The sequence below is a fragment of the Chelmon rostratus genome, chromosome 3 (assembly GCF_017976325.1).
Source record: "Chelmon rostratus isolate fCheRos1 chromosome 3, fCheRos1.pri, whole genome shotgun sequence".
NCBI classification, from domain to species: Eukaryota; Metazoa; Chordata; class Actinopteri; order Chaetodontiformes; family Chaetodontidae; genus Chelmon; species Chelmon rostratus.
In genome coordinates this window covers 22,015,916-22,037,633 of record NC_055660.1, presented here as the reverse complement: position 1 = coordinate 22,037,633, position 21,718 = coordinate 22,015,916, and the positions used below count along the sequence as shown (strand labels likewise).

General features: G+C 42.8%; 2 protein-coding genes across 6 annotated transcripts in view; one reads left to right on the top strand and one right to left on the bottom strand.

The window, feature by feature from the left end:
* Nucleotides 1–482: 482 nt before the first annotated feature.
* nthl1 (nth-like DNA glycosylase 1) lies at nucleotides 483–4,199 on the bottom strand. The gene is made up of 6 exons (XM_041933286.1): nucleotides 3,938–4,199; nucleotides 3,150–3,418; nucleotides 2,878–3,048; nucleotides 2,623–2,782; nucleotides 2,076–2,181; nucleotides 483–1,012 (listed from the first exon to the last, which is right to left on the bottom strand). The coding sequence occupies exons 1-6, from the start codon at nucleotides 4,197–4,199 to the stop codon at nucleotides 706–708; spliced, it is 1,275 nt and encodes a 424-aa protein (XP_041789220.1). The 3' UTR covers nucleotides 483–705.
* Nucleotides 3,987–21,718, top strand: part of tsc2 (TSC complex subunit 2) — a 29,681-nt gene continuing 11,949 nt past the window's right edge. For 2 of the 5 annotated variants that reach the window (XM_041933281.1, XM_041933285.1), the window contains exons 1-26: nucleotides 5,611–5,773; nucleotides 7,654–7,838; nucleotides 7,946–8,032; nucleotides 8,121–8,231; nucleotides 8,324–8,471; nucleotides 9,504–9,621; nucleotides 9,724–9,772; nucleotides 10,164–10,289; nucleotides 10,412–10,485; nucleotides 10,593–10,719; nucleotides 10,816–10,959; nucleotides 11,069–11,206; nucleotides 11,306–11,409; nucleotides 11,570–11,651; nucleotides 11,826–11,981; nucleotides 12,112–12,231; nucleotides 12,808–12,930; nucleotides 13,016–13,122; nucleotides 13,241–13,406; nucleotides 13,660–13,782; nucleotides 13,880–14,014; nucleotides 14,290–14,479; nucleotides 14,639–14,732; nucleotides 14,819–14,921; nucleotides 18,543–18,637; nucleotides 20,996–21,136. In XM_041933281.1, coding sequence (XP_041789215.1) covers nucleotides 7,704–7,838; nucleotides 7,946–8,032; nucleotides 8,121–8,231; nucleotides 8,324–8,471; nucleotides 9,504–9,621; nucleotides 9,724–9,772; nucleotides 10,164–10,289; nucleotides 10,412–10,485; nucleotides 10,593–10,719; nucleotides 10,816–10,959; nucleotides 11,069–11,206; nucleotides 11,306–11,409; nucleotides 11,570–11,651; nucleotides 11,826–11,981; nucleotides 12,112–12,231; nucleotides 12,808–12,930; nucleotides 13,016–13,122; nucleotides 13,241–13,406; nucleotides 13,660–13,782; nucleotides 13,880–14,014; nucleotides 14,290–14,479; nucleotides 14,639–14,732; nucleotides 14,819–14,921; nucleotides 18,543–18,637; nucleotides 20,996–21,136 — 2,996 coding nt within the window. In that variant the 5' untranslated portion in view covers nucleotides 5,611–5,773; nucleotides 7,654–7,703. Of the gene's footprint in view, nucleotides 4,045–5,610; nucleotides 5,774–7,653; nucleotides 7,839–7,945; nucleotides 8,033–8,120; nucleotides 8,232–8,323; nucleotides 8,472–9,503; nucleotides 9,622–9,723; nucleotides 9,773–10,163; nucleotides 10,290–10,411; nucleotides 10,486–10,592; nucleotides 10,720–10,815; nucleotides 10,960–11,068; nucleotides 11,207–11,305; nucleotides 11,410–11,569; nucleotides 11,652–11,825; nucleotides 11,982–12,111; nucleotides 12,232–12,807; nucleotides 12,931–13,015; nucleotides 13,123–13,240; nucleotides 13,407–13,659; nucleotides 13,783–13,879; nucleotides 14,015–14,289; nucleotides 14,480–14,638; nucleotides 14,733–14,818; nucleotides 14,922–18,542; nucleotides 18,638–20,995; nucleotides 21,137–21,718 lie in introns of those variants that run through there. The other 3 variants (XM_041933283.1, XM_041933282.1, XM_041933284.1) reach the window with 3 other exon arrangements.

The window sequence follows — 21,718 nt, the reverse complement described above, 5'->3', positions numbered from 1 at the left end:
CATTTAAGAGAACCAGTAAGCCTGCCAGCATGCAGTAACAGGTTCCCTGGAAGTGACACGCCTGATGGCACCCACTTCTTGTTGCTGTTAATTACACCTGTGTTTTTAGTATCAGAGCAAAAAGGGTCTAGAAGTGCTTGCTAATGAAAGTGATGACATTTAATTTCCTCATCATCAAGCCTGTAAAATGTTTGTATCAGACAGTTCAGAACTCAGTTCAGTGTTTGGTCATTTCTTTTGACTTCATGTTTTTACAGTTTAGAGAAAGATGTGACCAGACAAATTACTAAACTGACAAATACAACCAGCTTTTATGAATAAGGGAATGGGACTATTGACTGTCTTTTAGTGTATTTGTATGTAGTTTGTTTAGTTTATGTTCTTTCATCATAAGTACATTGTATATACCAGCTATAGTATTTATGGGGGACCTGAATATGAAAATGTTATCTGGGAAAGCTTAAAACATGACGACATCCATCTCCAGAACATCCATTTCTTTTATTTGTTATTAAAGAATTAAGTACTAAGAATACAAAAATATTTAATCTTATATAAAATATAAAAAATATCCTGAATAATGCTGTATATTCACTGTTATGTTTAGCTTAGTTGCATGTTTTCAGTGTTTGTGTGTGTATATGTTTAACTCTACTTGTGCAACATTTGGTCACAGCTCAGACAAAAGCTGAAATGACAACTACATCAGTGGTTAACTTTGCTTTTCAGCCTCCTTCTCTGGGTGGTGGGGGAAACAGGTGTGGGCCGCAGCTCCTTCTCTGTCCTCTCGTATTTAACAGCAGATTCCTGGTCAGGTTCAGTTTTTGTTTTAAAGGAGGAAGTTGGACTTGGGGACCTCGGGGATCCGGCCTTCGGCCTCTTTGTAGGAGAGTTCTTGTGTGCAGACGGACAGCTGTGCTGGTTCAGACACACGGAGCACAGGGGGTTGACGGGTAGACAAACCTGCTGTCCGAAACCCACGAGCAGCCAGTTGATCTCACTCCACAGCTCCCTGCAACAGAGCGTGACGGGAACATCTCAAGATTACTTTAAACCTGTACTGATAGATGTTTTTGGCCATTTGGGAACAGCGCTATAAACACAACACCAACATAACGTAACCTTTTAAGCTGATGTGTGAACAGTTGCCTTTTTACACATCCAGCAGATACTGAGCATCATTGGCTTTCATTTGAAAGTTTCCTTTGCTCTCTACCAACTCCAGAGGAAAGAACATTTCAGGTCATGGTTGCAGTTTGGTTATATTTAGGCACCGAAAACTACTTGTTCAGGTTTAGGAAAAGATCATGGTTTTGCTTAAAATATTTACTTCCTTACAACAGTGACACTGACTATTGGTTTCACACAGGAATCGAAACCTGGTTCTTGGATCCAGTGTGAACGTTTTGTGTGTGATCCTCCACTCTACCCCGACCGCCACCTCTGGAAGGATTTTGTTGCCCTTTATACCTCATTTGTTCTTCGCTACTGTCATTATCGCTCCCTGCCAGTACTGCACCTTCATATGCGCAGGTACTTTTCACACAGGTGAGGCTAACCATCTCACTGGCACTCTCTAGTGGATCGGAGGCTGTATTACACATTATGGTCTGAAACTCGGCTGAAATCTGTTGACATGCACTGTAAATGTCATCATCATCACCACCACCACCGTCAAATATAAATCTAAGCCCGTTTTATGTACTGTATATGGACATCTATACATGCATATACTGACATATCATTGTGTCCCGCTGTGTTTTAAACTACGAGAAGCTACTTTTCATGTTTTAATAGGATAATATTGTTGGCAGGGACAGATTGTCATTTTGCAGATGATAGATGTTTAACCATTTAAAAACCAAATTACCAAATGGTTTTCATCATTTTGATTTGATTTTAAAAGTTACTCGCTACTATTAGTCAACACATCATACAGTGAAGAGTTCCTGTTAATCACCAGAGTCAATGATGTGCTGTATTCATTTATGGTCGATCTTAGCGACTCTATATAGATCTGTTGGTCTGTTTTAATCAGGTTGTGCGGGTCTGCTGTGATTCGGCCATGCTGTTACCTGGGTAACCACTCCTCCAGGGCTTTACGTGTTTCCTCCGGGTTCTTGGTTGGCTTCTTGAGCCAGCCCAGCCTGTTAGAGATACGATGCACATGTGTGTCCACACCTGAACAAAAAAATCAACACTATAAATGATCACATGCACACGTAAAGATTTACATTTTTAGAAAACAGTAGATGGTGACGTGGACTTGCTCTGGTGCATACATGAAGTCTACTCGCAGCACAGCAGATATACGGCATCTTTTTCTGTTTCCATTTCATCTGTTATTGCTGCGACTTTACCAACCTAATTTCTTTTTTTAATTTGTTAAAACACACATACAAACACTGCGGTACAATGGCATGCGGGGAGTAAAGTGTTCTACCACCTTAAACAACATTTGTTCTCTAAGCAATGGGAGTCATGCAGCCAAAGAATACTTGATGACCATTGGGTGAGTTAACGAGAGACAGGCTGAAGCTTCAAGTTCAGTTTCCAACTATGTGACTATGTGTTCCATTTCATTTGCAACTGACTGTGCAAGCTTCAAGAGTGTGTCCCCACCAATGCCAGACACCTGGTCCCAAGCGATGTCCATAGCCAAGTGAGCCATCTTAGGTCCAACTCCTGGCAGGCGAACCAGCCCCTCCACGCTGTCTGGGATGTCCCCTCCAAACTCCTTCAGCAGCATGGCTGATGTCAGCTTCAGATACTTCACCTTATTCTAGAGAAGGATGGGAGGGAGAAACCATTCAATAAGGAGCAAAACCAAAGCTGATTTCATTCAAATTTAGTGATGTAACAGGTACAGAGGCCTACCCGCCAGAAGCCGACTGGGTGGATGAGTTTTCCCAGTGTTTCATCATCAGTAGCGAGTACATTTTCTACTGTGCAGCCGTGAGCTCGGAGCTTCTGCATAGCTGCCGCTGTCACCTGGTCCCTGGTCTGACTGGACAGCATGAGCGAAACCAGCACCTGGAAACGTCTCACCTGTGCGGACAGAGAAGACAACAGGAGGAGCAAGATAAATCAATGTGAACCAGTGGATTATGTGGACTTAAAAAAACAAACAAACAAACAAAAACCCCTACATGTGCAGGAGCCTCTGTGTCGTAGCATTTCTCTGCTCCCATGTTGTCTACAGGCGCGTCACGGCTGCTTCTCATCTCACGAATGTATCCTAACTGCTTCTTCCACTCCGGAGGGTCCCAGTGCTCTGCCTTCACCGGCATGACACCTTCATCCTTGTCATATTCCACCTTCAGTTGTCGCCTCCTGCGGCCGTGTGACAGCAGCGTTGGAGTGCCTGATTCTGTTTTTGGATGTGGTCTGCCGGTGGGGAGGATTTCAGGGCAACCACCTGAAGGAGCACAGAGGAGATGGAAGGAGAATTATCTGACCCTGCATGGAAGCACAGTAAGTCTGCATTAAAGCTTGTGGGCACCTCACTGAACATCTCATACCCGTCCATGGACATTCACTGGCAACATCACTCTCCTGGAGAGGACACTCTCCAAGTTTTAGGAACCTGGCTGCAGAGATTTGCTCCCACTCTGCCTCCACACCGTTTGCATGTGTGTATACTGGCCAGAGAGTGAATTTAAAGGTTGTCCAGTAGTTCTTAACAACAAACAACAGCTAAAAGAGAGAAGTCTGAAAAGTTAAACCGATTTTGATCCAGTCTAAAAATGCTTTTTCTGCTTTCCTATATCATTACTCATCTAATGACCCCTTGAATGAACTATTCCTGCAGGACACACTGAGTCTGCATGTGATGTTAGGCGAGACAATGTCTCCTCCTCAGCAGCCCTGTAAGCTACTCATATGTATACTGATTCATTTCTAAATGTTTCAGCTGCTATCCCAACGTAAACATTACCCGTCGATAAGGGGGCCGAGGAGGATCTTTGCTCCGAGATCCTCGCCTCCTCCTCCTCCACCTTCACCGCCGCAGGGGAGACTGGATCCGCGTTCCTCCGTCTGTTGGTAAGTTTGGACCTGAGAGAGGCCGCAGGTGTGCCGCCAGAACTTTGATTCCCACTCCGAGTGATGACAGACCTGCTCTGCACGAAATAAGGAGAAGCCATTATGAAATACTGGACTACATAACAGACCCTCGTGCTGCACCGTACGTGGAGCATTTAGGTGAAGCTGAAGTTGGTTTCTCATTCGTAGTTTCTAGTCACGAGCAGACCAGAGGAGTTTAAGTCCTGTCTTTAAAGAAATACATGAGGGAAACAACAATAATAATCATAAAAAAGAATCTTATCAACAAAATACTGAACAACAGGTTTTATGCGATTATATGGCATTAGATATAGAAAATGACCTAAACTAATTGAACTACAACTGATTTTGCTGCATGCTGCTATGTTTTGAGGGGAGAAGTGCTGAAGGAAACAGAGAAAATATTAATAAATCGAAACAAATCAGAAACAGGCATGCAGTGCAGCGTGTATCAGTATTTTAAATCTGACGTTTTACAATCCTGATCTCACTGATCTCCTGAGCTTTTCTGCAGAATAGCATAAGTGAAATTGCTGTATTTAAGGCTCTTAATCAAATGATCTGATATGCAGGACAGTAAAGCACAGTCTAGTGTCTTCCTGACCACAGAAATCACATGTTCCTGAGCTGCGATTTCTTATTTTAAATATTGTCAGTCCGGATACACCTGCTTCTGTATCTACAGTAAGGCTTGTAACATCCACTAGTTCATTCATTTTAAAACAGCATTTCCCCATTCTATGTAAATCTATGTTTTATAAAACACTTGATCTTGTTGAAATTCACATTCAGGCCAATGTTTGCAGCATATTTTACTAATTTACAAGCAAATCAAACAAATCAATATTACAGAAATATAACTATTTAGAAGTCGAGTCATTATTGATTTAATCTACAGTTTTGGAATTGAATCAAAACTTCTAGTGTAATATTACATGACTATTTTGAACAAATCATTAATGAACTTGAAGTTGGACAAGCATCCACTTTAAGATTCCTCATGCAGTTATATTGTAGTACCTGCAAAACTGCCGCTATTTGCTGTGTATAAACTGACCAGCTGTCCGCAGAGCCTCTCGTCAGTATCATCAGAGTGAGTATACCGTGGTTACACCAAAGAGATGCTTGAAAGGTGCAGTGACTGAGTCACTATGTTGTTGTTGTCTGAGCTTTGGTTTGTTGTCCAAAAGCTCCGCTCACAGGCAGCCTGGCGACAGTGCTGCTTCTGACTCCAACAAGGAACCAACTTCAGCATCATCAGCACGCTCAACTAGCTAGCAGCTAGTTAGCTTACCAGTTGAGTTAACGTTTCAGTTTTAGTTTCATGTGGCGTTATATATCATTACTGTCTTACGCGACCGATAGGAACCTGAGCACTGACTTACGGTTGTGAAGATATTTTGCTCTTCGCTCGTTTTAGTATCTAAATTCAGACTAAGAAACGGGTTTTGGCGTAGTTTGGGTTTTTAGCTTGCTCAGAACTACATTTCCCATCAGCGAGTGCAGCAAACGTGTTTTTGTAGGAAGTGCTCCTGTCAGAGCATTACTGTGTCATCCGGTTGAGGAGTGGAGGACCGAGCTTGGACGAGAACAGGCGTTCAGCAGCGAGTACAGAGTTATATCAATGCCCAGACGCGGACGGCTCTGTTGGCTGCGTATGGGCGAAGCTGTGGCTGAATGAAACCGAAAGCGACTTATCTCCAATAAGGTGAGAGGAGAGGGGGAGGAGAGGGGGTGAAGAAGGTGCTGTTTTTTAAGCTACCAGACCTTGAATGCCACAGAGGAGTGCTAGCACATTACAGACAATGTAGAGCGTAACGCTAGCTAACGGTACAGCAGCGCCATTGTGTATTTCTCCTGATTCTACCATGTTTATGTTGTCAAGTGTTCACAGACATGTTTTGCTCTGCTCGGAGGCTACCTTGCACCGATGTGGTTGTTGTTGTTGAACTGAAACAGAACAGTCGTTGTCTGTCTACTCACCTCCCCTCCCCTCTGACTCTGTCAAGTCCACATGACAGCAGATTCTCCAAACCTGCCCCCCCTCCACCCGGGCTTACACATTGATAGACTGCGACTCCAAACTTCACTGCTGCAGTCTTAGAAGACCTGTTCTGTTACAACAACTATAAATGCAAACACCAGGAAAGAAAAAAAAATACCCACAGAGCGCCTCTCCCATTCCCTCACTGTAATAGTTTTGTTTTATTTGGCCAGGTTAAAAAAAAAACATCTGTTGGGATCTGGTGAAATTTCTGCTGCCACCCTACTTCATACATGAGACTCCCTGAGGAAACACACAAAGAAGCAATTAGCCACAGAGGTTCAGAGGTTTTAGGCATAGAGGCCATCTCTGCCAACATTTTGCAAAAACAAATACTTCTGAAACATTGACCTTTAGTGAAAAACAGCAGAAGTGCCACATATTCAGTTACTGTGTCCATTGTTCAGGTCGCCATCTGCTAATTAAATTCAATCACGAAAAAAGATGCATCAAGATTAAGGTCTCTGACCACCCCAGCTGAACAATATCCTGGAAGAAACGCCACACTGTCCTAATACTACTGCTTGTACAAGTACTTATAATAATGATATAATAAAATTTGTTATATAGCACTTTTCCTAAGAATGTTACAAATGAAGCAAAATAAATACATAAAACCAGGCAAGGCAGATAAAATTAGATAAGGTCAAAGGATAAGACAAAAAAATGAACACGCAAATAAATAATGAAAACTGTCATTTCTGAAGCCTTTCACAAAAAGAAAAACTGTAAGAGGCTTAAAGAAGCTGCAGACTTGGTGTGTCTGAGGTCAATCGTCTGGCTGCTCTGATAGCAGAACCCTCTTTGTCACAGACCGTGACCTGGAAGTAACCAGCAGAGCTCAGGATCATCATCAGTGGTTGAGAGGGCACACATCAAACGCAAACAATTTGAAAAAGACAACAAAGTGACTGTCCCAAAAAATTTAGAGACTAAAAAGTAGATTTGAGTATAGTATTGAAAGTACACTCAAGTATACAAGTGCTCCTGTCTGATCTAACAAACAATGAAGTGTACAGAAATATATTTCATGCCTTTACTACAATCATTCATAATGTTTTAGCGGCAGTGTGTCCTTTTCTGTGGGACTATTTCTCAGCTTCATCTGTGAAGACTGTTAAAAGTATGTTTGTAATTTGGGTGAACTGACTCTGTGTCTTAAGCATCAGATTTGTTTAGCTAATGCTCAACCCCAGGCATGTTCATTGCTGATGTTTGTCAACATTTTACTATCATGACTCATTATTGGACTCATTTTACTGTGGTCTACAGTGGTAGCATCTTTTTAGTAACAGTGTTAATTGATTTAACAATTGCAATGGGGTTCTGTTTGATCATATTTATGTTTTACTTTCACCAACCATCCAATTGCTAGCTGGCAAGCCAGTCTCATTTACATAAAGCCAGTTGCTTTATCTGACCTTTATGTATTGGGTTTTGCATTGTACTAATCCAACCAAGTTTGCACCTGAATGAAAGTCATAATGATCCTTGCTGTGATGCATTTTGCCAAATTTCTTAAATGTGTGTTACTCTTTCTCCAGGCAGCCATCTGTCCCAGCCTGTGTAGTCTTTCACACCTCCAGGTTGGGCCATGAATAAACAACCAAGCAAGGAGAGCCTCAAGGACAAGGTGAAGGGGATCTTTGGGCTGGGACCCCCACGGCCACCGAGCAAACAGAGTGAAACCAAACCGTCCGAGTTCATCATTACAACTGACATCATCAAGGTGCGCAGGAGAGACATCTGTGCATGTTCATACACACTGAAACTCTCCACACATTTGAATTTTTCCCATCATGTTTTGCATCCTGTTATGATCTTGATGTTTTTCAGGAACTTCACCCGGACTGCGGTCTGAGCAACCGTGTTCGCATGATGAACCACGTCTGTGATCTTGCCAAAACGAAAAAGTTTGAGGAGGTGAGTCTGCTCCGGGTGTCATATTTCTGATACAGCAGTGCATGAAGTCTTTTATCTTTGTCAAAATCTGTGTGTGCACATTTTTCAGCATGCAGTGGAGGCAGTATGGAAAGCCGTGGAGGACATGCTGTCTCCAGAGCAGCCACCTGAGGCCAGACATGCTGTCCTGCAGCTGCTGAGGGCCATTATACAGGGACAGGTACTGGATATAGGCACACTACACACAAGCAAATACAAAATGTGAACGTAGTTCCACCAGTCATAAGTTCATGTTAACTGTTTTCTGTGAAGGGGGAGCGGCTGGGCCCTCTGAGAGCTTACTTTTTCAAGGTCATCAGAGACTACCAACCATGCAACGAGGACCTCTCTGATAGGCTGGAAGTCTTCAAGGCCTTAACTGAGAACGGGAAAGACATCACATACCTGGAGGAGGACATAGGTACAACTCCATGGGAAAATATTAAAGACCTGCTCCAATGGGGAAAAAAAAAAAAAAGTTTTTAAGCATGTTAACATCCGTGTCGTCCATTGGATGTTATTTTATAGGCTACTAGACAATTAACTAGCGAAATAAGCAGTCAAAGTCATGGCAGCATTTTCAGTTTGAAACTGAAGTGTACCAATGACCGTCTCAGAAACGCAGATTCAGACAACCAGGGTTTCATATGTGCAAATGTATGGCTGAATTACTCCCATATTACCACTTACCATTGTGTAGTTTACAGTAGCTAGCAAAACTAGCAGAGGTTTGTGTGTGTGACAAGCAGAGTCGCCGATGAGCAGGTACGCTCGAGCTGCAGGCAAGCGGCGGAGGGCAAAGGTGTAGAGTTACAGCTAAAGCATTTTAAGGCAATAAGGGATTTCTTTCATGGAAAAAACTTCTAAATATGTAATTCCGAAGACCAGAAGTATGTTTTTAGGGGTTTAATCAATGCCAGGAGAGGAACTTCAAAGCACTTTAAAACTGGCTGACACTAACTGACACTGGCTGATTGTCCGGTTCGCTAGCTTAATCCTCTCTGGTCATGATTTGCATTGTTAAACATTGAGTAAATTAGACTTTAAATTGACTCGAAAACACTGTTTAAAAGGTTGGCCATGTTAGATTTCATACCAGTTAGATGTATTTGTTTGCTGCCTTCAAACTTAATATCTCGACAGTGGTTAGTTTAAACTTGTGATTGAAGTTCCCCTTTTGTAGATGCACTTTGTGTTGACTGTGGCTAATTTTGTAGTTTGTTTCATACAACTGCACAGATATGACCATATTTAGGAATAATATAAGACTAAACTTGCATATCATAGTGTTGATTGTTGGCCTTCTGTTGCAACTGAAAAATGCAGCTAATTGAGATTCAGTCTAATTTGAGCCACTTTGTCCTGCAACTTGTAAAGACACGAATCATCTTTCACACATTTTTTGACTGGTAACATTTTTTTCTGTTCTCGCTGTTTTCCTCCTGCCCTCCAGCACGTTTTGTCCTCCTGTGGATGGACATAGGTCTCACGTCAGACTTTCTCCATGTTCTCGTAAATCTGGTGAAGTTCAACAGCTGCTACCTGGACCAAAATGTCTCCGTCATGGTCCAGTAAGTTAGAGATAAAGACAGATATACACACTTCTGTTTTTTTTAGTCCAAAAAATGTTACTAACATGCATTTTATTGCTTGTTCTGTTGTGCTTTCTGCAGGAAAATCTGTCTCCTGTGCAATAGAACAACATCTTCAACAGATATTGAGGTAGATATTTGTCTTTTTCCTTCGCATTACAGATTTCTGTTGAACTGAAGCAGCTTTAACAGCAGTGTAATGTGTTTTCAAGTGTCAGCTGAAGAACAATCAACACATTCTTTGTTCAAACATCTCGTTAGCATTCAACAGTACATGCTGACCTCTCTGCTTAAAAGTTACTGTTGTTGTTCACTGGTAATAAAACACATGACTGAGCCAGTGGAGCTCACATGTCTGACAAATAATGGGAGAACTCTCTAATTACTACATAATTAACACTACCATTAGCTTTTTTTAACTTTGTGTTGTTCATTCTCCAGCACTATGTAAAAATAATGAATGCAGTAGGTTTGTTTTCAACATCATTCTGAAGTGTGTGATGTGTGTGTGATTTATTCAGGTGGCACTACAAGTACTAGATGCAGTGGTGTGTTACAACTGCCTGCCCTCAGACTCTCTCACTGTCTTCATCATCACACTCTGTCGTACTGTCAACGTCAAGGAGTTTTGTGAATCCTGCTGGAAGGTGAGCAAACACACACACACTTAAATCTGAAGATTCTCACCTAAAAGGACATAATTCATAACCTCCTCCTCTGCTTTTCTCCTCCGTTGTTTGTTGTTCTCCCTTGTTGCTCTGCTCTCCAGTTGATGAGGAAGGTGCTGGGGACTCACCTGGGCCACAGTGCCATTTACACTATGTGCCGCATAATGGAGGAGAGGTATTATCTCAGGTTTATGCAGTTTGATCATATTTCTAAGCTTGTGGTGCATTTCTGCGTGATGGGTGTATGTGTGTATCTGTCTAACTGCCTGCAACCTCCACCAGGGTGTACATGGAGGATGCACCATTGTTGAGGGGAGCTGTATTCTTTGTTGGAATGGCACTATGGGGTGCACACAGACTCCCCGCCCTCAAAAACACACCTACACTTGTTCTGCCATCCTTCTACAAGGTAAGACACACACACACACACATACAGTACGTCCATTTTTTTACGGTAGGTATGTACTCAAGTGATGACTGTCACTGTCTGACCTCTGCCACTCAGGCCATGTCTAGTGCCAATGAGGTGGTGTCCTATGAAATCGTCCTCTCCATCACCAGACTGATCAAGAAGTACGGCAAAGAGCTGCAGGTGGTCACCTGGGACATCCTGCTGGGAATCATAGAGCGCCTGCTGCAGCAGATCCAGGTACAGATATGCACACACACACCCAACATATGTGCACACACACAAACGTACACAGTAGAAGTACATAAAATACCTGTTCTTTTTTGACCAGTCTCATCTGTCTTCACAGACAATAGGCAGTGCAGAGCTGAAGGCCATTGTCTATGAGCTGTTGACCACAGTGGAGGAGCTGTATGAGCAGAACGGTTACCATGGCTCCACAGAGAAGTTCTTCAGTCTGGTGGAGAAATGTGCTGACAAAAGACCCGTTAGTGCTTTTCCATCCTTTGGCGTCATCCTGTTTTTTCATCTGGTTCTCTTACATACCACTGCTCCTTTTCTAATTTTAATCTGGTGTGTATGACAGGACGCATCAGTGCTGACCCTCATCTCGTACAGGGCCCAGTCTATCCAGCCAGCCAAGGACGGCTGGATTCAGAGCCTTCACCGCCTCATGGAGAAATTCTTCAGGTAGGACGCAGACAAAGATGAGGGTGATGATATCTAATGTCTCAGTGACAAGCTTTTGGTATTTTCGTTGTGTTCCCCTTTGTTAATTGTCACCTCGATCCCTATCACATCTCTGCTGTTTCGTAATCTTTCCTGTCCCCCTCTGTTATCTCTCTTTAAGGAACGAGACTCGCAGTGTGATAAGGATCAAAGTGCTTCACATCCTGTCCTTCGTTCTCAGTACCAACCGACAGCTCTACGAGGTCTGTACGCTCACATAGTCACATTTGCAACCTTGCTGTAGAGTCCGCTGTCACTGTAATTGTTATTGTATATCTGCTCTGTCTTGTTTTGCTGTTGTGCGCTGTGTGTGTGGTATTTCAGATGTGCAGGTTGTCATACAATTCAGCATTGTTTTCTTCGTTGACTCGTTCTAGGATGAGTTGATTGAAATGGTGGTGATCCCTCAACTCAGTGGGATAGCTGAAGACCGGGACCTGGCCGTCAGAAAACAGGCCACCCAGCTGTTGGTAGACCTTGCTGAAGGCTGCAACACACACCACTTCACCAGCCTGCTGGACATCATTGAGCGGGTACAAATACACACAAGCACGCACGCGCACGGATGCTCATGTCATCTCACTTTTACCTTGATGCAGTCATTGAGTTCTGTCTTTTCCAGCCATGATGAAGTGATGTCTGTGTTTTTTTTTGTCTGTGTAGGTGGCCAGCCGTTCTCTGGTGTGTTCAGGGCCCCTGGAGGTTTCTGAGAGAGACCCCACAGCAGAGTCTCCTATGGAGGACGTCAGGACTGCTATACTGGGTCTGCTGGAAATCCTGCAGGTACACAAATGCAGATATGGGGGACTGGATTTACAAAAGCGTTAAGATGTTAATTTTAAGATTACTACTTTAGAAAAAATGAAAAAAGTAGCCACTAGCATAAGGAACCGAGAATGTATTTTCAGTGATTTTAAAAAAGCATGTTTATGGTATTAATGCAGTCTGCCAGATACATAAATCAGTATTGTCCATTACTGGTTATTGATCTAAATCACCTTCAACAACTTTCTTTGGAAGGAAGCTTTTGAAAAATCAAAACAGAAGATAGAAACCTCCTATCACACTACACACACATAAAAACCACAGGTATATATGAACTACAAGTTTTTTATGTTTTCTGATGCTGTTTAATGTTCTTCACATCAGTAATGTTTGTAAACATCAAATAGGAAAAATCTTAACTATTTTTTTTAATTTAGCATTTTAATCTAAGACAATCAAGTTATGGGGAAAAATACACTAAAAACATTTTTTCCTGTGTTGCAAGTTGACATTTTTTTTTCTAGTTTAGTTTTTCTGAAACTAGAGGAAATATAATGAATCTGGTGATAACAGCATCTGTTTTTCTCCCGGCAGAGCAAGCTTTACAGCCTACCAGCCAGTCATGCTAGTCGTGTGTATGAGTTGCTTATCAGCCACCTGCAGCTTCACTACAAGAACAAGTACTGCTCAGCAATTGCTTCAAGTATCAGACTACAGGTGAGGGAGTTTTCTCTGCATATTTCTGCATATATATCTCTCATTTGTAATGCACATGCCGGCTGACTTTCATTCTCTCCTTCAGGTGTTTGACTTCTTCCTAATGATGCGAGCGGACTCTCTTCACCGTCTCGGAGTTCCCAACAAAGACAGGGCCATGAGGTTCAGCCCATACTGCTACTGTGACACAGGGTGAGCATGCACACATCCTGCTTTTGCCACAGCTCGTACCTGCATCTGTTTTGCCCATTATATTTCAGTCATCTAAACACAAACAGAACTGTTTACTGTTAATCTTTTGTTGTGTCAGGGAGCCAGAGAAACGTGTGAGTGAAAAGAAGCCAGCGGGTTCAACATCTCCTCCAGCTGGCAGCCCCGCTCCCCCCACTGCTCCTTCTGCATCAACAGCCTCAATACGCTCAGCCTACCTGCCCTATGCACCTGCCTTCACTGTCCTCCTGCAGTGCCTCAAGATGGTACACACACACACACGTGCATAAAATTAGTGTATCCACAGATAAGTGGCATGCATGGAGTACAATGTCTGCATCACAATTGTGTCTGCTATTTCCTGAGGAGTACATGAATAAATATTGTTGATGCTCCGGGATTTATCTCCTTTGTAGCAAATTGCTTTGCACACCCCACAGATACACTTTTAAGAGATGATTACAGTGTTTTCCCTGCTGTCTTTTAAGATATCAGACATGGTTTATTGCTCTCCTGCAGGAAACAGATTGGAAGGTGCTGAAGCTGGTTCTCGACAAGCTGCCGTGGACGCTGCAGTACAAAGTGTTGCTGCTCACGTCGCCGTGCAGCTTGGACCAGCTCTGCTCGACGCTCTGCTGCATGGTAGTGCAAAGAACACATACGAATCTATAAATACAAGTCTACACACATGACCAAATGTCACTATATGTCACTTGTTTCTCTGTCTGTGCGCTTGAAGGTGACGGATCGGCTGATCTCGGAGCGCTTGAAGAAGACTCCAGAGGGGTTTTCTCGCACTGATGTTCAGCTGGCGGTGGTTCCTGTCCTCACAGCGATCACCTCCTACCACAACTACCTGGAGCAGTCGAGACAGGTGCAAACAAAAATCTGTATAAAATAATAGTCGTACCGTCTGTGACATCACCAGCAGGTTTCTCAGATGTTCTGCAGCTTATATGTTGTGTTTACTGACTATCTAGTGGGATGTTTTTAGCCTGAGGATCCACATTTGTCCAGCAACATCCCAATATGGCGTCTGAACACCGTATTTCTCAGATTTCCCAGCCTCTCCACCCACACACAATCATTTCAAAGCAAACAGCCTGTCCAGCTGGAATGACATTAGTTAATTTCCTTTACCCTCTACAGAGAGAGCTGGTTCAGTGCCTCGAGACCGGCCTCATTTACCGCTGTGCCAAGCAGTGTGTGGTGGCTCTTACAATGTGCACGGTGGAGATGCCTGACATCATGATCAAGCTCCTCCCCGCTCTTATCGTCAAGCTCACCCACATATCTGCAACCGTTGCCATGGCATCCCCTATGCTTGAGTTCCTCTCCAGTGAGCACTTTTCTGAAAACATGTTCATTCTTTTCTTAAAATGTTCTGTACCATTGTTGAATGGTGAAGGCCAGTCATATCAAAGTTTTCTGTTACAGAGGAGCACTAAGTAAGAAAGTGTTTTGTTGATGTGTTCTTTTCTTCTGTTGTGTTTCATAGCTCTGGTGAGACTGCCCCATCTGTATGCCAACTTTGTAGCTGAACAGTATGTCAGTGTGTTTGCCATCTCTCTACCCTACACTAACCCTTCCAAGTAAGTGGTCACATACACATAAGAACACATGTGTATTCTCAGATGCACAGACACACTGACCTGTTTGTTTTTTCCATTCCCCTCAGGTTCAACCAGTACATCGTGTCTCTGGCTCACCATGTAATCGCCATGTGGTTCATACGCTGCAGACTCCCCTTCCGCAAGGACTTTGTTCAGTACATCACAAAGGTGTGTGCTTGTCAGTCCCCCAGCTGTTATTGTTTTCTTTTACTTAGGGATGCACGATAACTGTTTTTTAAAACCGATACCGATAACCGATAACTTTCAGCTCCTAAAGGCCGATACCGATAACCGATAACACACACATATACCTAACATCATGACATCAATACCACGAAAAAAAACAAAAACAGTTTTGACTCTTTAAATGAAGAGATATTTATTTTTCCAATGAAAAACTATTGGTAAGCCTCTCAAACATGTTCTTAAAGCTATCAAACAAACCTATTCGATATCTCACATCAATTTAAATAAGGTGCATTACTTACTGATATAAAAAATAAAGGCCCCTTGAAATGATGCAAATACATGCATCAGGATTACAAACTGAAAAAGTGTATTCCATAAGTTTACAAAAAATAAATCTACATAGAAAATTAATGCACTGGCACAAGTTAGATTCAAACATTTCTATTTAAACAAACTGAAAAAGTGCATTCCTCAATGACAACAAAAATAATGCACAGTGCATATTGTACTGACAGAAGTTAGAAGACGGCACTCTTAAATACTCAATTCTGATTGGTCAATCGCGAAAATTCAGCGGTGTTCCTAACAGTCAGACTAAAGGGGCAATCCCTTAATGTACCAAGCTCAATAACAAATCGCCAGCTGATTTGAGTGGCACAATATGGAGCATTTTCCGTACATTATTTTTAATTTGTTTGGAGAGGACCAAACACTTGGCTGGAGAATGATGTCCCCAGCAAAAAAGATGAGAAAAGTAAAGAACAACGCTGGACCGACAGGAGGAGCAATATTAAGACACAAAAGACTTGAGGACGCAGAGATTGACCAGATTGAAGCCGACAGACACGAAAAAAAAACACCAAGAGAAACACAGCATGGACGATCGGTTTGCTAAAAGACTGCTGAGTGAAGACAAAACTGGAGTCAGATTTTTTAATGTCTGACGCTGAAAGCAGAAATCAGCTGATGCAGGACTTTTATCCATCAGTCCCAAAAAATAGCGGTAAACCAAACTCTGTCTCCAGCTACGTCTCTCTCAGGTCTGGGATATCCCATCACTTCTCCACATTTGACATGATTTCGCTGAATATCTGTAAAGAAATAAGTTTTCCTGCCTGCCGGCCTGCGCACAGTGAGAGGCGGTTGCTACGCAACGTACGTGTTTACTTTCAGAGCCGTTGCGCAGTGAGAGCGGTGACAGGCAAGAGTAGACTCATTTTAAATCAATTAAGTATGTTTTAATCACTATTTTGTGTCACACTATTGAATGCTTTAGTAGTAAGCCGTGTTCTAAGCGGGATAACGTATAGTGAGCAGTTTCCTACGGAGAAGCGTCGCGTCGGGCTTCTATGTCATCCTGAAGGAAGATACATGATCCCTTACTTAGACTTATCTATGTAAACAAACTGAAGAAGGGCAGTCCATAGTAAGTCAAGCACCATCATGACCAGTGTAACAATAACCTTAGCCCGTGGGTCATCTTTGGCAAATTTCTTGGACTTTTCGAAAGCCTCGCCGTCGCGTAAGTCCCGGTGGCTTCTTTGCGGCTGCCTTGCTAACGTTAGCGTCTTTAGCAGGCCGGCCGTCCTCATACGCTTTCCAAACCATCCAAGCGGTGGTTATGTTTCAGGTGACTGATCAGGTATTAAAGCTCGTGCAATTTCTCGCTCCAAGTGGAACTCGCTTGGATCATTTGTTACGAATAACCAGCGAACAATCTTCTTCGGAAACTTTGAAGAAGTCTGAACTCTGTTTTCATAAGCACGCTGTGCCGCATGCTGCATTCAAGGTGTAACGTACATTCCCCCGTCCCCTCGTTTGCCAGTCGTTCTTTTGTCCTATTTAAGTTCATGTTTCTATTTTTTGTGTGTAACGTGTGAAAAAATACTGCGAATATTAATTCAAGTCAGCAACTAGCAAAATTATGACCGAGTTAACGAGTTGTTTTCTGGCATCAGGTATTCTTTTTTCCAGTGAGAAGGAGTTTTTCTGATTATGCCAACGTCACTTGAACGCAGCATTCACTGCAGGCCATTCGGGTCTCATAGTGGGAGCGAGGCACTGCCGTGCTGACAAAAACATATATGTTATCGGGGCTGTTCGTCATGATATCGGACTTATCGGAATGACGTCATAATTTCTTGTTATCGGCCCGATAATTATCGTGCATCCCTACAAACTATGATTTTAATATCTCAGAATGATATAATTAGAAATGACCATCACAGTGACATCACACAGTGACATCAAACTGTGACATCACACACTGTGACGTCACAGTGTGACATCACAGTGTGTGACATCACAGTGTGACATCAGAGATAGCACAGTGACATCACACTGACATCACACACTGACATCACATACTGACATCACACAAAAACACATATGTTATCGGGGCTATTCGTGATGATATCGGACTTATCGGAATGACATCATAATTTCCTGTTATCTGCCCGATAACTATCGGCCCAATAATTATCATGCATCCCTACTTTTACTTGCAATTGTTATTTCGAACTATTAAAATCTTATCTCCTAACTCACAACTTCGCCAATTTCCCATTCCCACTGCACACAAGTAATATAAATATATATATATATATATATTTATATATATATATATACATACACACACACACACACACACACACACACACACACACACACACTATCCACACTATCCACTGCTGGATGAATGTGTGCGGGAATGGGTGAATGCTGACTTGTGTTGTAAAGGAGATTTGAGTTAAGGCTAGAAAAGCGCTAGAGAAATGCCGTCCATTTACCATCACCAATCCTATAAAGGATGCACTCCAGGCATCTTCCAGTTCCTGACAGTAACTTACTGTCTAGTCATTAATCACATAATGCCTTAAAGGAATACATTGACATTTCGGAAAATGTATTTGTTTTCTTGCCTGAGAGTTAGATTAGAAAGTCCATACCACTGTCATGCCTGTGTGTTAGTGTTAGACAACAGCCTGCAGGCAGTTATCTTAGCATAAAGACTAGAAACAGGGAGACTGAGCAGTCTTGTCACTGTGAAATTGCCAGGCAGGCATAGATTCCAAAAAGTCACTGAGCCCAGCAAAGAAATAGTCTGTCGCATAATCCTCCGTAAAACAAAATAGCATTTTTGGACTTCAATTTTTGTACGGGTTAAACAAAGGAGATGTTAATAAGTGAGCTTTAGGTGGATTTTTTTCTGTTGTTGTTTCTTTTGGACAGAACCTTTCTGTTTCCTTCTGGTCTTTATGCCAAGCTAAGGTAACCATCTCCTGGTTGTGGCATCATATTTAACGGACAGACATGAGAACGATATCAGTCTTCTCATCTAACTCTTGGCATGAACGGCTTTCCCAAAATGTCAAACGGTTCCTTTTAAAATCTCTGAACAATACGTTTTGGACAGACTGCAAACTGCAGACCTGTGATGTTGCACTATAACAGTGAATCTAGTCATATAATGACGTGAAGTTTAAAATTGCACGAGCCTCAAGCCTTTCTACACTATTTGGGAGTCGATGCAGAGACCTTGTATTGACTTTTAATTGCATTTCAGTTTTGCATTTTTGTGTCTTTTGTCTCTTGGTTTAGGGTTTGCGTTCCAATGCCCTGCTGCCATTCGACGACGGTCATGAGCAAAGCTCATTTCGTGCCCGAAGCACCAGCCTCAATGAAAGGCCCAAGAGGTAAAGCATACGTACACACGCAGCTGCAAGTGCTGATGTGCATACCCGCAGCACCACACACTGACCATGTGGCCATTGTCGTGTAAGAGGGTCGGGGTTGCCAAGGGAACAGGGGACTCAGCATGACTGGTATTGTGGCGTGATGGTTGCAGTGACTCCTCTCAGGTTGCCATGGTGATCACTCATTTATTTTATTTATTGTTTATGCTTTTCTACATTTTGAAATTTGTTCCGGTCTCTGCCATTCTTTGTTTTTTAATCAATATTCATTTCTCATATTAATGACATACAGCGGTGGACAAAATAACACGAACATCTGGATAATATAATGTGATCTAAGTCAACAGGTAGATGGTAAATCTTTCAGAGATGTTTTATTGCTCGGTGTGTGTGTCTGTGTGTCTTTGTGTGTCTGTGTGTGTCATAGTAGATTGTATTATTTTATCCAGGTGTTTGTGTTGATGTGTCCACCACCTGTAGCAGAAGTACATACATGGGGATGGCATGAGTAAAAGGCCTGTAGGTTTTACTTTCTCCCCCTGTCACATCTCGCCCATCTGTTAATGACCCAAGTGAACAGAATTTCCATGTACACAAAGAGAAATACACACCGTCTTTCACACAGAGGTGTAAGGAAGCTTTTCTCAGCAAGGCGTCATTTTCATCTCTACATGGTGTGAATGTTTGTCGGTTGTCTGTGTCTTAATCGCCCTAACAACCCAGGATAAAAACATCCAAAAAAAAAAAACCCTCATTGTGACACAGTATGGGAGATCATGGCGAGAAGGAGGGGGCTGCACAGAGGTTTAACGAAATCACGAACTAGCTGAGACTCAGCCGACTAACTGGATGTGTCTGTGCCACACATTTTTGTTGCCAACTGAAAGCAGGTGAAGAAGAAGCGATTCAGTCATTTTCATAGTTTTGAAGTTTGAATGTTTCCCCATGAAAATGACCTGGAGACAGTGTGGACCTTGAAGTATCTGTTACACTGCTTTCCCTTTTTCTTGTTTTTTGGCTTTTTTTGCACAGAGATTCATTGTAGCTTTATATTAAATCCCTTGTCAAGTAATAAATTATCCATAGAAAACCACATACAATATACAAATATACAGGTTCAATAGATGTATACAGGATCAGTTCTCCTCCTCCGTTGTGCAGTCATGTATGTCTTAGGAAATAGTAGGCGCAGCCTCTTTCTTTACACCTTTTTTTCAAGTCATCTCAATCTTGTTTCGGTCCTCACAACTAATTTCAAAAAACCCTTTTAACTCCCTTGCTGCCATTGAATCAAGCACACTCCCCATTAAAGCTTTTCATAGTGATATATGGCACCTCCTCTAGCATCAGTTTCTCCTGATCCTCTGCATCAGCCCACCTTCACTGTTTCATAGTGTGTAATCATTCATCCAGTGATCTGTCTTGTGCTGCTCATTGTCCTGTTGAGTTGGAGTGCTGCATGTCAGATTCTTCTGATTCTCAGAAAATACACACCTTGATTACCTTTTAAATCTATTGAAAGACCAATTAGTGCATAATTAGAATCTCGTCTCGTCCCTCAGAGCATTGAGTTCAGACTTGTTGTGCTCCAGCCATCAGGTGTAACCCAACATTTCATTTTCAGTTAGATTAGTTTTTTTTTTTTTTTTTTAACTTCCATGATGTCAGGCCTGTGCTGAGTTCATCCCTACTATTTTACTTCTCCTGTACCAGTCCTTGGCTTCTCTATGTACCTGCTGTGTGAAATAATGTTTATTTTGTTGCTCCTCCTGAATACTTTGTGTGTGTATTTTCTTTTCTCGGTAGCAGAAGCTCTTTTACCCTCTGCTCTAGCTTGTCTTTTTCCTTTTTAGTTGATGTTTATCCTTTTCTTTGTACCCTCTTTTTCTTACTCCGCTCTCCTGTAATCTGAGTCATAGTGTTCACTGCTGTTAATTTTCACCTTGTTTTGTTTTTCTTTCAATTCTTCATTTGATCCCTCCCCTGCCTCCTGTGATTGGGTGCTGCGTTGCGGTTGTGGTTTGGGGGGTGGTCGTGTCATCCTGGATCCTTCCTACATTACTCCTGGCCCCTCCCTTCCCTCTGACCTCTGCCCTTTGACTTTTGTGGCCCTATCCTCTGTACCCCGCCCCCCCCCTGCGTGGCGTGTGCCCTTTGGTCACCTTCTCATGTTGCTCTGGTGCTCTGGTGACGATTCCTGCTGTCTCCTGGTACACCTCCACACACCACATTCTCCCTCCACACTCCAAACCACCGCAACCCTCACGATGATCCACCCCCTTACTGCCCACCGCCACCTTATCGCCAACCCGGGCCCGTTCCCCTTGCCCTTCGACATGGGTACTCATCATCACCCAGTCTACGGGCAGCGAAAGTGGCGAAGGCAGCAGCAGCGGTAGCCAATAGCAGCAGCTCTCCAGTTAAAGAGCTGAGGGACCTGTCAGCCATGGACGCGTTCCGCTCCCGCAGCATCAGCGTCTCCGAACACGCGGTCCGCAGGTTAGAGAAGAGCCTTCTGGGTAACCAAACAAAAAACAACAACAACAACAATCCAAACACTTGTTGCTTCCTCCATGGAATGGTTGGTTGGGTGTAGGGTCATTGTCATGCGGGTCCGTTGGGCGGGCGTTGGGTGGTTTGTTGCCAGGGAACACCTGGAGCGGGTGGTGCATGCTGGAGGAAGGTTTGTGTGATGACCATTTTGGTTTGTTTTGGGCTGTGATCGTACGTGTGCTGATTCACATTTTGTTTTTTATGATTTGCTTTTGCATGCAGTGTTTGCAGAAGACATCGGAAAACATTTGATGGTTTTCTGTTTGTTTTTGCTCTAACACAGATTTTGCTTTTATATTCATTTAATTTCTCATTTGTCTTTGGTTTGACTTTGTTTTTTTGGTTTGCTGGGTGTATTGCTGACTGGTTTTGATTGGCCCAATAACAAATGAATGGCAGGAGAGAGTGGTGCAGAGCATGTGTATCCAAAGTGATGGGATCTTATCCGAACAGCCACCGCAATCTACAACTCTGCCTCCCTTTTCCTGTTGGGAGGGAACTTCTGCTTCCTCGGCCAGTGACAGGGAC